The sequence below is a fragment of the Tamandua tetradactyla genome, chromosome 8, assembly GCF_023851605.1.
Source record: "Tamandua tetradactyla isolate mTamTet1 chromosome 8, mTamTet1.pri, whole genome shotgun sequence".
NCBI lineage: Eukaryota > Metazoa > Chordata > Mammalia > Pilosa > Myrmecophagidae > Tamandua > Tamandua tetradactyla.
In genome coordinates, this window is record NC_135334.1 from 57,564,761 (window position 1) to 57,579,572 (window position 14,812).

A 14,812-nucleotide genomic window follows, 5' to 3' on the forward strand; every position below is an offset into this window, starting at 1 on the left:
TTAATTAATAGTAGGAAAGGCCTTCAATGGAGAACTAAGTTGAAGCCTAAGAGGTAGAAATAGAGCAATTGTTTGGAGGACTGGGGTATGAGAATTCCAAGGTGAAGCAAGAGTAAGTGCAAAGGCCTGAGGTGGGAGGGACCTGGGCCGGTGGAGGCACAGGCTGCAGAAAGCATGGCTACAGCTGTGAGGAGAGAGTGAAGTGGAATGAGTTTGGAGAAGTTGATAGGAGCCAGGCTATGGGGTAATTCTTAGGCCTTGAAAGGAGTTTGGCTTTTATTCCTCGCACAGTGGAATACATGTTTTAAAAGGAATCTCTTGAATACCCTGTTGGAGAATGTATAAAATTCAGTTCAGGGCTAAATGAACACTGAGGTTCCCCTCTGGCTCCAGCAATACATGACAAACTCCATGGGGTCCCCAGCAGGTTTCTTAGTAACTACAGACTCTATATTGGCATTGCCTGACAGAACGTTATGCAGTAAATAACTGTTCTATATCTGGATTGCCTAATTACCACTAATAGCCATTAGCCACATGTAGCTATTGAATATTTGAAATCTGGCTTCTGGGACTAAGGAACTGAATTTTTATTCTTATTTGATGTTAATTAATGTAAATAGCCGCATAGGGCTAGTGGCTATTGTACAGGACAGTGCAGCTCAACACTGAGCACTGGAAGTTTGAGGATTTTTACCCAAATGCCTGAGTCAGGGTCTTCCCCAAATAGCGGGGAGGGGAGAGGGTAGGCCATCTCCTAACCCCTTCCCGGTCCACCCGGGTGCTCAGACTTGTCAAGATGGAAAGCCTCAGGGGGCATTCTGTGGTTCATCTTTCACTGGGGAGGCACGTGCACTTTTGTTAGGAGGCGCCCCACGCGCGTCCTCAGGGAAGGCCTGGCACTGCCAACAAAGGTTTCAGGACCGTTCTTAACAAAACGCACCAGCCCGGCGCGTTCGCAGCGGCTGCGCGATCCAGTCATTGGCGGGAGAGGAGCAGCGGACCGCAGCGCCTGCCCCGCCTGCCCCGCCGCGGAGCGGTGTAGACAGCAGCACCCGGCGGAGCACAGGTGGGCCCGCGAAGAAGGGGGCCGAGGTACGCCCACCGAACGGGATTGGGGTTTCGGGGACCTCTCGCCTCGCAGTCGCCTCTCCTTGACAGGAATATGGGTGGGGGTGGCGAGGGCTCTCCCCGGCACCGGATCTGCTTCCTGGGCTTGCTTTCGCTTTTCGCTTTGCCGGGGTTGGGCTAGGCCCGGCTCACCGCAACATCGGCGAGTCTCCCGCAGGTGGCGGCTGAGGAGGGGCGGGGGCTGGCGGCGGGACCTCCTGCCCTTCCCCCAAAGAACAAGGCTCAGGCCTTGTGCCCTGCGGCGCGCGTGGGTCCTGGCTGGCCGGAAGGCGCCCCTGACCTTGCTCTTTCCCCGGTGCCAGGTCTGCGCAAGGACCATGGGCGCCGCCTTGGGCACGGGCGCGCGACTGGCTTTCCTGCCGGGCCGGGCCTGCGGCGCCTTCCCGCGCTGGGCGCCCTCCGCGCCGCCCCGCGGCTGCCATTCCAAGGCCGGCGTGGTGCGTCCGGTGCTCCTGAAGAAGCGCGGATACGATGTCACCAGGAACCCGCATCTTAACAAGGTAACGGTCGGGAAGAAGCGGATGGCCTCAGCCGCGCTCCTCTGGCGGGCGGGGAGAAGCGCTCCGCCCCCTGGCCCTAGGAAGAATCCTCCTGGGCGCCGTTCCAGACATTTCTCCTTTTTGCCTTGCAGGGGCTTAGTGTGAGTCGATTTAGCTTTTCCCCCACCTCTGTGTGGAGAGAGGTGATGGGCGATATAGGGAGCCTACTTTCTTTTGCAAGAACGGAATAGGCTAAGTTAAGGTTCTCATGGTGAGTCAAACCTGGGGTCAGATTTCCCCTCTGATGCTTAACTCATTCCGACGATCTTGGGAAGTTTCATTTAACCTCTCTGAGTGCAAATTTTCTTATTTGTGAAAAAAAAAGAGATTGTTTTCTCAGGGATGCTGTGACCGTTGAAAGGGATAATGGAGGTAGAGTACTTAGCATAGTACCTGGCACCCGGTGAGAATAAATGTCAGCTAAGGTTACAAGTATTATTATGGAGGAAAATTCATTTGAGAGTGGTACCAAGAAGGTCTGGAATTATGAAGCTTTCAGATGTTGAAAGGGCATCAGACGGCCTAATCAAACCTCTCCTTTTACAGATGAGAAAAAAAATAAGACAAAGGAAACTTGCTCAAGGTCACCAGCTAGCTAGTCTTGGCCTTGCACGGGGATCCACATATCCGGGTTTGGTAAAGCTAAGCCCACTGCCAGGCCCCCCTGCATTAGACTAAGAGCACATACTTTTGTTTCTGGTAGATTTTAGTATCTGCTGGTCAGAGGATTAGAGTTGCAACAGAGAGACAGGATGATGTTTAAACCCAGGAAGCAAAAGACTTAGATTTGAGGCCTGCCTTCCTCACCATCTCTTCCCAATTAACTTGGGCATCTCATCTAACTTGAGACTCAAGTTTCTCCTGCCTAAAATGGATATTAATGTTCATTCACCAAACCTACCTCATGTGATTATTATGACAATCAAATGAACTATGGAATTTTAAACTATATAAAGTGCTGGATAAATAGGTAATTACTGCAAAATTAAATTTTTAATGGTTGCTTTGACTTGGGATTGTGAAATTCAAGTGAGGCAATCTGTGTGGAAAAGGTTTTTTTTGAGAAATAGGAACAACTATTTAGATGCTAGACATTGTGGTTATTTCCTGCATAATTAATAGAAGCTAGGGAAAAAAAACTTTCTTCCAACCTCCACTTATCATACTAATCCCCTACCTTGCCCAAATCTTTCAAAGGTCTAAATCTTTTGCATATTACTAATTAGGGATATTTAAGGTGTTTGTATTTTTTTAAAATTTCTTTGGTAGAAATTGTGAGAAAACAACTCAAACAGATGTAAACAAAGGATTCCTTTAACTAAAAATATCTTGTGGAAGGGTTACAGGTGAGGCTTGACCCAGCAGTCCACCTCACAAAGGATTGAGCTTCTCTGGCTCTCTGCTCTGCCTTTTGAGATGTTAGCCTCATCCTCAGGCTCCATACAGAAAAATCTTTCATCTCAGTACCCTCACAGTCTCCCATCTCCCATCCTCACACTACACTATCAAGGGATAGAGCAACATGTTTTCCTCTAGTAGATCACGTGGAAGAGGAAGGCACTTCTCTGAGGAAGGTACTTCTCTCTTTCTCTCTCTGAAGCCTCAGGAAATGAATCCTTCTGTCTCACTGACTGATTCCCTTCCCACCCAAACAATCATCAGCAATTTAAGCCAATCAGGGCTCACCCCTGGGTTTAAGGGTAAAGTTGGCCCCACCCCTACCCAGTGGCTTAGAACAAAGTTAGGCTGTGGTCTCTCCAAAGTTAAATCTGGGCACTGTTGCCAGAGGCAGGGGGGATGGATACTGGAAAGCAAAACAACAAATTCCTGCCATTGGCTGGAAATAATTTTGGCAATAATAAACGTAAAAGTATTGGCATAATACCAACTCACTAATTGCTTGATGAGTAGTTAAGAAAATAAAAGGAAAACTCAAAATCCTTTTTTTAAACCCTAGACTTGTGGTCCCCTAAAAGCATTCTTTTCTTTGTCCCTTGTCCTTGATATAAATTTTTTCCTCCCAAGTAATATCAATGGAATGTTGTCCATAAATCTAGGGACTTGACCTTTTCATGAGGATAAACAACATTTTTAATATATCCCTGAAGTCAGCAATGTTGGCTTGGAATGAAGGAAGGTATTTAGAGCGATGCTGAGAGTTCCTGTTGGCAGCCCCCCATTTACCTACCATCAAGAGAGAAAGCAGTGAGGAGGGAACAGCACTGACAGGGAACTTCTGCAGATGCCCTTTACTTCCCACTGTAGTGCAACCCTCTTGCAGTCCTCCTGACCTCCAGGACTCAGAAGGTCCTCAAAGGGTAATTGAAGTTTGGTCCTCTTCATCTGTCACATGGGGAGGCCTGTGCTGAATTTAAACAGTACAGTGAGGTTATCACAGAGAAAGCAAGAGAAAGACAGCTTTGAAAGAGTCATTGGTGCTGCTCATAGTGGGCCAGTCAGTGGATGGGTCTGTTTCTACTAAATTATTAGCTACTCTGGGGCAGGAATGAGTTTTGTGCATCTCTGACTGACACAGGGTAGTGCATGAAAAATCTAGCAAGGGCATGAATATAAATTTAACATTAAATCCTTGGAATGCATTCACTAGATTTGCATCCCACTTTTGACATACCAGGAGAGGCATTTAAGTTGAAGCTTGAGGGCAGAGGGTGGTCAGGAGGAAGAATTCTCTGAGAGAGAAGAATTACTAAGCAGAGGAAGCATCACTGCTATTATGCAGTCACTGGATCTGGTCCCAGCTCTGTCATACCTTTGCTATGTGATCTGTGATGAATCTCATAAGCTCTTATGCCCGTGTACACCACTCTTGTGAAAATCATAGGAGACAACCCTGTGAAATCACTTTGAAAACTATTGTGCTAAATGAAGATCACATTGACAATTCTCAGAACTGGGGTCAAAACAGATTACAAGTCATAAACTGGGCCATGATGTCAAGTTAGTAGGTCTAATAAGCATTTTTGAAGGAAATGAATTAGAATAGAAAAGTATCAAATGCATTGAAGTTAATTAATATATTTACTAAGTTACTATATGGTTTGGTTTGCTAAATGCTGCCAGGATACAATATATCAGAGAAGGAATGGCTTTTACAAAGGGAATTTATTAAGTTACAAAGTAACACTTCAAAGGCCATAAAAATGCCCTAACAAAGGCATTCAAGAAAGGTACCTAGACTCAAAGAGGGCCATGTCTGTCACATGAGAAGGCACAGGCTGACGTCTGCTGGTTCTTGTTCCCAAGTCTGTTGCTTCCAACTTCTGATGCCAGTGGTTTCCTCTCTAAACATCTGTGAGCCTTCATTTAGCTCCTGTGGGACACACAACTCTGTGTCTGGCTTGCTTCGCATCTCATGGGAAGGCACATGGCGATGTCTGCTGGACTCTGAATCTCTGAACATCCATGTCTAGGCATCTGTTCTCTTTGTGGGTGCTCCTAACATCTCCAAATGTCTGTATCTGCCTTGGCTCTTAAGAAACTGTGTTTTCTCCAAAATGGCTGCCCTCTAAAGGACTCCAGTAAACTCATCAAGACCCATCTTGAATGGGCAGAGTCACATCTCCATTTAATCAAGACTGGGTGTGTCACATCTCCATGGAAACAATCCAGTTTCCCCCCTAAACAATAGGTGTGCCCCCGCAAGATTGAATTAGGAAAGAAGACATGGCTTTTTGGGGTACGTAACAATTTCAAACCAGTATTCCACGTAAAATACCATTTTTCACAATTAGTTATAGTAAAAAAAATGTTTTTGTAACACATTGTTCACATCCAACATCCTCATTTTCAGATGAAGAGACAAACTAAGAAAGTCAAGTGGCTCCACAGAGGTCACCATTGGCTATTGAAGTGGGCAGAGGCTGCATGCCTCCTGATTTTCAGTTCCCTGGGCAGTGATGATTCTCATTCATATTCACTTTGACTGTTTTGGGCATATTCTTCTTTTGTTTTTTAACTTCTTTTTATTGTATAGTAGAGCCTATATACAAAGCAAAGAAAGAAAAAAGCAATAGTTTTCAAAGCACTATTCAACAAGTAGTTACAGGACAGATCCCAGAGTTTGTCATATCATACCATAATCTCTGATTTTTCCTTCTAGCTGCTCCAGAATTTAGGAGGCTAGAAGGAATAAATCTCTTTTTATCACTATTGACTTTTTTTTCTCTTTTTTTGTGAAAAATAACATATATAAATTTAAAAGCACAGCACAACAGTTAGTTGTAGAACAGATGTCAGAGTTTAGTATAGGTTACAATGCCACAGTTTTAAGTTTTTACTTCTAGCTGCTCTAGGACACTGGAGACTAAAAGAAATATTAATTTAGTGATTCAGCAATCATATTCATTTATTAAACTCTACCTTCTTGTTTTAGACATATTCTTGATGATGACAGCATTGGAATTAGATGATTACACATTCCCTCCATGAATCTAGATTTTCTGATTGATGCAAATTCACCAATACATCAATTTCTATTTCTTTTTTTACTAATATTCTGACTCTTCTAAAATTCGTATAGTGGCCTCTTTTGTTGTCCATGTAGATTGTAGCTACAGAACAAATATTTGATTACATCAGCCATGTTTTACTTAAGTTAGGTAGGCAACACTCACCTCCATTTTATAGGAGTATTTCATAAACAGGTATTATCCCCATTCTATAAAAATAGTAAGTGAATCCTCAAAATATTTCTAGTGCTAGCTTACTGTTCTAGTTTGCCAGCTGCCTCAATGCAACACACCAGAGACAGATTGGCTTTTAATAAAAGGGGATTTATTTTGTTAGTTCTTCAGAGGAAAGGCAGCTAACTTTCATCTGAGGTTCTTTCTTACGTGGGAAGTCTCAGGGTAATCTCTGCTGGCCTTCTCTCCAGGCCTCTGGGTTCCAACAACCTTCCCCAGGGTGACTTCTTTCTGCAACTCCAAAGGCCTGGACTGAGCTGCGAGTGATGAGATGAGGTATGCTGAGCTGCTTGGGCTGTGCTACATTGCGCTCTCTCATTTAAGCACCAGCCAATTAAGTCAAACGTCATCCATTGCAGCAGGCCTGCCTCCTAGCCGACTGCAGATGTAATCAGCAACAGATGAGGTTCACACGCCATTGGCTCTTGTCCACAGCAACAGAACTAGTTACCTTCACCTGGCCAAGCTGACAACTGAATCTAACTACCACACTTACCTACCGCCTTTTTTGGAAAGAGCTGTCCTATTCCCCCGACTGGATTTGCGTCCCCTCTTGCATGTATATTACTTTAGACTTGCTTCCTTTTCACACTGAGCATGCTGTTGTAATGGCTGATTGGTTCGTCTTCCCTGCTGGACTGTGAGGACCTTGAGGACACAGACTGTCTTGTCACATGGCATTCCCTGTGTCTGACTTTGAGGTGCTCAATAAGTATTTACTCTTTAAATGATCTCAAGTGATGGCCTCTTTCCTTTCAGCTTTATTAATTGTTCTAGTTTGCTAGCTGCTGGAATGCAACACACCAGAGATGGACTGGCTTTGAATAAAAGGGGATTTACTTAGTTAATGTATAGTTCTTCAGAGGAAAGGCAGCTAACTTTCAACTGAGGTTCTTTTTTACATGGGAAGGCACAAGGCAATCTCTGCTGGCCTTCTCTCCAGGCCTCTGGGTTCCAACAACTTTCCCTGGGGTGATTTCTTTCTGCATCTCCAAAGGCCTGGGCTGAACTGCAAATGCTAAGATGAGGCTTGAACCAAGGTATCTTTCCCTGGATGCCTTTGGTTGGACATTTCTATAGACTTAAAATGCCTCCCACGAAGCTTCATGAAACAGGAAGCCAGTAGAAAAAGTAGCAGATGATGCCTTATTCACCATGTGCCCTTTCAGCCGAGAGAGAAACTGTGACTATGTTCACCATGTGCCTTCTGACTTGAGAGGGAAACCCTGAACTTTATCAGCCTTCTTGAACCAAGGTATCTTTCCCTGGATGCCTTTGATTGGACATTTCTATAGACTTCTTTTAATTGGACATTTTCTTGGCCTTAGAACTGTTAACTAGCAACTTATTAAATTCCCCTTTTTAAAAGCCATTCTGATTCTGGTATATTGCATTCCAGCAGCTAGAAAACTAGAATGTTAATCTTGCTACTTTACAGTTAGTTCCACCCTCTCATTGTCTAGGTAATTGCCTGTATGTGGCCCATTTTGGAAGAAATGCATCTATTTGATCCTGATTTTCCTAGACTTCAAGGCATTACAACAAAGTTGTATGTTACTTCCCAGAGTGCATCCATTGGCTTCCCTCTTTGACCAGCACCAATGATATTTTTTTTGCCACAAAGTTCCACTGCCCCTTTACCTGCTTCTTTGAAGATAATCTCTGTAGCTTGATGTTCAGAGAAAGAATGAATGAAAGCGTGCTTAGTCAGATCACTGTAATTCTGAATCAGAGCATTTCATCAGGTGCACCCTCCGAAACTGCAGGGCACCCACAGGTGACCACCTTCCCAAACGGACTTGATGAGTTTAAACCAGAGGCTTGGTGGGCAGCACTACAGTGCTGGCTGCACATCTGAGACCACAGAGGGTTCAGCTGAATCCCTTTCTAACTTCACTGATGATTTATTAGACTCCCATACATCTAGGATTTGCCTTTGAATAAAGTATGTTTTTTTTCTGTGCCAACTTGGAACTTGATCTTGTTTCCTTTGGATGGGGGTGGGAGCAGTCTGTCATTGCAGACTTGGCTCATTAATCAATCAGAAGGTGCTTGCTGGGTTGGATAGAGAATTAAGAGTTTATTGGTGATGCTTTTTTTTTTGCCCTGAAGGCCTATAATATAATATACTTTCCTGAGCTCTTTGGTTCTGATGTGATATAGAATTGGGCCCCTTTGATTGAAAGAGAAGCAATGTGTTATTAAGTAAATAATAGTTCCATAAGTAGAGGTTTACTCTAGACTTGAGCTTTTTGTGCAATGACTCAGGGCATTGAATCTCAAATACTGTTCAGATATTTTAAGAACAAACAAGCAGAGGCAGATTGATATTGCATCCTTCCCTGTCTAATACTGCTCTAGTTTCATGGGTTGGGAAACACTGGCTTTGGAGCTTTGTACTTGGAGTAGCTAAAATAACTTGCATTAGTTAGGCTAAAGATTAGGCAATTGCAACAAAGTAAAACCAAATACAGAGGCTTAAACAAATTAAAATATATTTCTTTCTTGAAAAGTCTTGTTTAAGCCTCTCAGTTATAATTGTTTTTGTTAAAATTCCACAATTTGGAAGTTACAAATATCACTTCCATTCACATACAGTTGGCCAGAAGTTGGCCATATGCCAACCTAGCTGCAAGAGAACCTGGAAAGCATAATCTTTAGCTGGACATCCATTTGTTCAGTTATAAATTCTATAGTTTTAAAGTAAGGGGGAATGGATATTGGAAATATTGCACAAAATGTTGATCTGAAGCTTTCATCTTGTTATGCTGCCAAATTTTCCTTAACCTTTAAAACTCATCAATTTCTCTACATCTTAACTAACACCAGTCTTATTTACCTATCTTTTCATGTTTAGATTATGCAAGAGCCTCCTAGTTGGTCTCCCAACTTCTAGTCTCATATCTTTCAATCCATTTTTCTGGGTCCATGGTTTTAGCCACTGACTCATGCTAAAATCCTGGACACATCCTTAACCCCTCTCTTTCAGATCCCTTATCCAGCCCATCATCAAATCCTATTGCTTTACCTTAATACTAAATCTGGAATCCAGTCCCTGTTCACCACAGGTCCCAGTCTCATCCATGCCACCAACATCTCTCCAGGATTACTGCAGCAGCCTCCTAACTTGTTTCCTTGCTTTTACTTTTCCTCTTGTTTATTCTTAATACAACAACCAGCATGAGCCTTTCACAGCTAAGTTTTATCCTGTCACTCTTCTTCTCAAAACCTTATGAAGTCAAAGTCCTTATAGCACCCTGCATGATTCGACCATCTCTGACCTCAACTTTTGCTACTTCTCCACCTCACTTACTCTGTATCAACCACATTGGCCACCTTGCTATTCCTTGAATGCTTCAGGCATATTCCTACTTAGAGTCTTTGTACTGGCTGTTCCCTCTTCCTAAAATATTCTTCCTCTAACATGATCAACTCTCACTTTCTTCAAAGCTTATCACTTTTTCAATGAGACCTCCTCTGACCAACCAGTAAGAACTCATAAACAGTCCTTTCAACTTTCTTGTTTTCCCTTAACTTGTTCTGCTATTCTCCCATAGTATTTGATTCTTCCCAACATACTTTTTAATTTGCTTATTTATTATGTCTCTTATTTTGTTGTTTGTATTTCTCCACTATAATGGTATGTATGCCCCATGACGACAGGGAATTTTGTCTATTTGTCAACTGATATATCCCACTTACTTAGAACATTGTCCGGCTCATAGTTGGCACTCAGCAAACTGCTACTGAATGAGTTAATCATTTTGAGAGTTGTCTGAGAGGCTTCTTTATCTCTTCCTTTCCCTTCTCCCTCCCCTTTCACCCAAAGCCCTCTTCTTTCACCCTGGTGCCTCTTTCTCCCCATTGTCCCTGCTTGTGGTATTTAAACACCAAGGATCACCTCAGCTTGGGGTGCAAATAAATCTGGCACGAGCCCTTGGTGTGTCCAGAGGCCCACTGTTAGCTGCACAGGGGCCTGAGTGCAGACACCAGTGTAGCACGACACAGAGACCTTGACTCCCTGTTCATATCCAGCTTTACTAGCATTAAACAGAACCTGGGGAAGATGGAGGCCCTATTCAGAAGAAACGTGTGGTGGGTAGGGGCAATTCTTGAGGCCCATGGGAAAAAAACAAAGGGGACTGTTGCAAGAGTGGACCAGATGTAGGAGGCCCCAGATTCTGTCAGCATCTCTGACATCCTGAAACACCCATCCCTGTGCTCTGATTCCCTGGACCCCCATTCCTGCTTTCAGCTCAGCTGACTCCCTCATCCTGAAAGATCCCTGCTGAAGTCAAGGAACACCATACCAGGAAGAGCCCTTTTTTCTCAGGGGTCTGAAAATTCAATGGAATGTGGGATGGCGTTTCAGGAGCACAGAGGATAGAGTTGATGCTTCTGGAGCTTGAAATTGATACTCAGAATGTATTTTCTCATGAACATGTTGTTATGAACAGTTGAATTGTTCTATAGAGAAAGTGTGTTATGTGTTAAGTAAGCATTTGTTTGATCATTATGAAGACTCTTCAAAGACAGCTTATATTTATGAGTGTATAATTCAAAATGCAAACTACTAGGTGGAATCTATGCCCATGCATATAACTGAAAAAGATTTAACTGTGTAAAAAGGATTGGAAGTAAATATATGAAAATAATTATTCTAGGGCAGTGAGGTTATATGTCATATCCGTGTTACACAATTTTCTTTAATGTTCCATTGACCTTTCAATCTTAAGTTACAGTTTCTCTTGAGAAATGAGTTCCCAGAGCCAACTAACCAACATTCAGACTGACTTTTGGCACTTGACCCATCTATAATGTATGTGTGGCATACTATACAGTAGAAATCCCTCTGAACTTCTTTTATTTCAAGCTTTTCCTGCCTATAGTTAGTTATCCTCTGGAGGCAATATGTTTAGATTCGTGTAACCATGAATGTTAACTCAGGAACCTGTTGCCCGTTCTAAAAACAGCTGTAAACATCAATATCTAGATTATGCAAGCAGCGATGCTGGAGGGCAGATCTCATACAGAAATAACACGTCTGGTTCAAACCTGAGCCAACTGGCATATTAAGCCAGTCTACATCTGGGCTCTATATATGGAGTTTTATGGGACACTTTTTCAAGCTTCTCTCCAGTCCCCGTTTCCAGTTTCTCTTGGTCTTTTCTGGGCTTTGTAAGCTCTGAGGTTTATAGCTTTATTTTACTTTGCACTTTGGCATTTCTACCAAAGATCTTTTTTTTGTCACCTACTCTCTTCTTTCCAAATGCCAATCTTGTAGTGAAAGGCAAAAAAAAGGCCTTTTGATTTGTATGGACATTACAAAAGGATCACTAATGTGCAGCGCTTTTGTTTGCAAAAATATGGATTACAGTCCTCTTCAAAAACCTTCCCTTTTATGTGTAGCAAGTACATTGGGAAATCCTTTGGGTGGTGCCCGACCGCCTCTCCAATGTAGAGCACAAAAGATGCTCTATGATTTGTGCAATGAAAATCTGACAGATATCCTACATTGGAGGAGCAGGGGTCAGTGGTTAAAAGCATGCATTCATCTGTAACCAAAGGGTTGCCTGGCAGCCTACTTAAAACACAGTTCCTACCAAAAGATACAGTAAAGAGAAAAATGTATCCAGTCATTTGAGGAGAAGGATTTTGATAGAAAGATCATCAGCTTTTGAGGAACTTGAATAAAGGAAAATCAAACTGCTTTGCTTTTAACAGTGGTTATGGAAACCAGTAGAGGGATTGTGGGGGAGAGAGTTGAATGGTTAGTGACTTGAGAATATTACTTTTTTATTAAACTGTTTTGTCTAGATTCTGTATGTTTGGTAGCTGATCTTCGTGAAGCCCACAGCATGATTGGTCCTGAAATATAGTCTCCTCTGGTATGGAACTCTGGAGAAGACAAACTCTTGGCTCTGTCATTTTGTTTTTGTTTTGTTTTGCTTTGCTTTGCTCTTTGAGGAGGCAGTAAGAGAGAGTCAGCATCTGTACAAGTTGACATCTCTTCTGAATTATTGAACTTTTTAGTGACTTCCTCAAGAGAAAAGGGGCTACCAAGCCCCCCGATGGCCAACATGAAGCTGGGTCTTCAATCACAATGGACAGTGTCTCCTTTCCCTCCTTCTCTAGATTCTGAAGGAGGTGTTTGAGGATCCCAACCCAGATTCCTATTATACTGAGTTTCACTTAGTAATGGAATGCCTTATGGAGGGCAGACAAGTAATAATTACAATAGTTAACCTATTCTAGAACAAAATATGTGCTAGAAATTATTCTCAGCACTTCCTATGCATTAACTCATTTAATCCAATATCATGACCTTTTCAAGTAGGCGTACTTACTACTCTTATATTACAGATGAGAAAATTGCTGCACCAGAGGGGTCATCTAACTTGCCCAGGGTCATGCAGAAATGGGTCTTGAAGCCAAGCAACTTTCGGTGTGCGAGTGTCCTCTCACTAGGAATGAGTGCATAAAGTCTGATGTGCTGTGGCCTTTCAAGGGTACTTACTAGGCTATTCCCTACTGTGGCCCTGGCCTGGGGATCCCTCTACTTCTCCGACTGGGTGTTATCACTGCCTCCGGCTCTTTCAGAATCATAGAATCTTGGGAACTTTAAAGAACACTGGTCTATTCTCCTTACCCTCTATATATGTATCATTCTCCCAAAATTCATTTGTTTATTAAATTTATTTATTAGACATTCTCTGGTTCCTATTATGTTCTAGGCAGTGGAGACCCAAACGTGAGTATAATACTTCCTCTGCCTTCGAAGAGCTTACAGTGTAAAAGGGGTGGGGGTGGGCACCACTGAGTAAGCAGGCGGTTTCAGTTCAGTGGATAAGTGCAATGAGAGGTGTGTAGATATTAATGCTATGGCACGGAAGAGGGGGGCAGGAAAAGCTCACATAAGATAATGTCAGTGCAGAGACCCAGATGGAAGAGGACAGTTCGCAGTTCACGGTGCTGGAGGAGAAGCTTTCTAGCTCAGAACATGGGAGAGAATGGCATTCTTTCTGAGAATGGGCCACTCATTACTATGATGGTTGAATGTACAGAAATTGAATAATAGACTTTTGCTTTCTAGAAGGCCCCATTTTCAGAAAGCTGAGTAATAGTATAAATTCTCTGATTCTACAAATAGACTTGATGAATTTACAGTAATTTTACATAATTTGATTTTGTTGTTCTCCTTGCTTCTGTGTTGCATAACCCCAGGGGGTACCATTCACTTATCAGAATTATCAGCACCACTCAGGGCTCAGCATCTCCAGTGTCCCCTCTGCCAAGCTGCCTTCCCTGATAATGCCATATGGAAGTGATTTCTCTATCCTCTACACTCCCCTAGTTTATGTAGTTACATTTGGTCTCAGTCTATATTTATTAGTATATGTGTCTGTCTCCATTATTTGATTTCATCTTCAGAGCTGGGACCCTTTCTTAGGCATCACATGGCTAACACAGTGTCCTCTTCATAAAAATTAGTTGCATGAATTATTTTCACATTTCCTCCTCCTAGACAGATCAGAAACCACTATGGTGAAGACTGATTAGAAACCAACCCCATCTCCCATCTCTTCTGAAGACATGGTGAAAATGCTTGATCTCACAATATGAATTATTTTTAGATCACTTCATGGGACCTGGGGAGTTGTTGAAAGCCAAGAAAAAGCCTTTTATTCTTGCTATTTAGTAATGCACCCAGAATTTGAGACTACATTTCTTTGAGAGTTTCCTGCTCCAATGCCATGCCAGGTGCACATCATCTAAAGAACAGCACCTTTATGACGATGTTATTTATTCTCAGCCTTGAGGTTGCTTTAAAGACATTAAGTTTAGACCAGCTGTAACTAGCAGGGAAGGAGGGAGCAGGGAAGTTTGAGGAAAGTAGTCAGCTGGAAAATTGAGATATCCCAGAAGCATAGCCTGTGACCAGGTAATAGGCGGTAGAATAACCTGGCTAAAATCTAGGGATTTGGAATCAGAAAATCCCAAGTTTCCAATCCTAGCTCTGCTTTTCCCAGATCTTGGGAAGGTTACTTCATTTCTCTAAGCCTCAGTTTCCTCATCTGTGAAGTGAAAGTGATAACTAGAAATATACCTACTTCATGAGTTGATATATGGACTAAATGAAATAATGCATTTACACTTGCATTGTACGTGCTCAGTAAGTCCTCAGTTAATCCATACCTGTAGTTTCTGTTTCATTCCTAGCATAGTATGAAGCCTTGTGTCAGCTGCAGAAGTCACAGACATGGTGGGTTTATACCTGGTCCTTGCCTTTTTACGGCATCCATTTCAGAAGGGGAGAGGAAGACTGAGGAATCAAAACTCATTCTCCACAGGCTTGGACTTCATCTAATCTTGAAAGAGACTTGATAAGAGAGGAATGAGTCAGGGAAGAGGCAGGCTGGCTGGAGACTTCAGTGATAA

General features: G+C 42.7%; 1 protein-coding gene across 1 annotated transcript in view; it reads left to right on the forward strand.

The window, feature by feature from the left end:
* Positions 1-989: 989 nt before the first annotated feature.
* Positions 990-14,812, forward strand: part of ME3 (malic enzyme 3) — a 195,035-nt gene continuing 181,212 nt past the window's right edge. The window contains exons 1-2 of the mRNA XM_077113334.1: positions 990-1,095; positions 1,434-1,631. Of these exons, the coding sequence (XP_076969449.1) occupies positions 1,449-1,631 (183 nt within the window). The 5' untranslated portion in view covers positions 990-1,095; positions 1,434-1,448. The remainder of the gene's footprint in view (positions 1,096-1,433; positions 1,632-14,812) is intronic.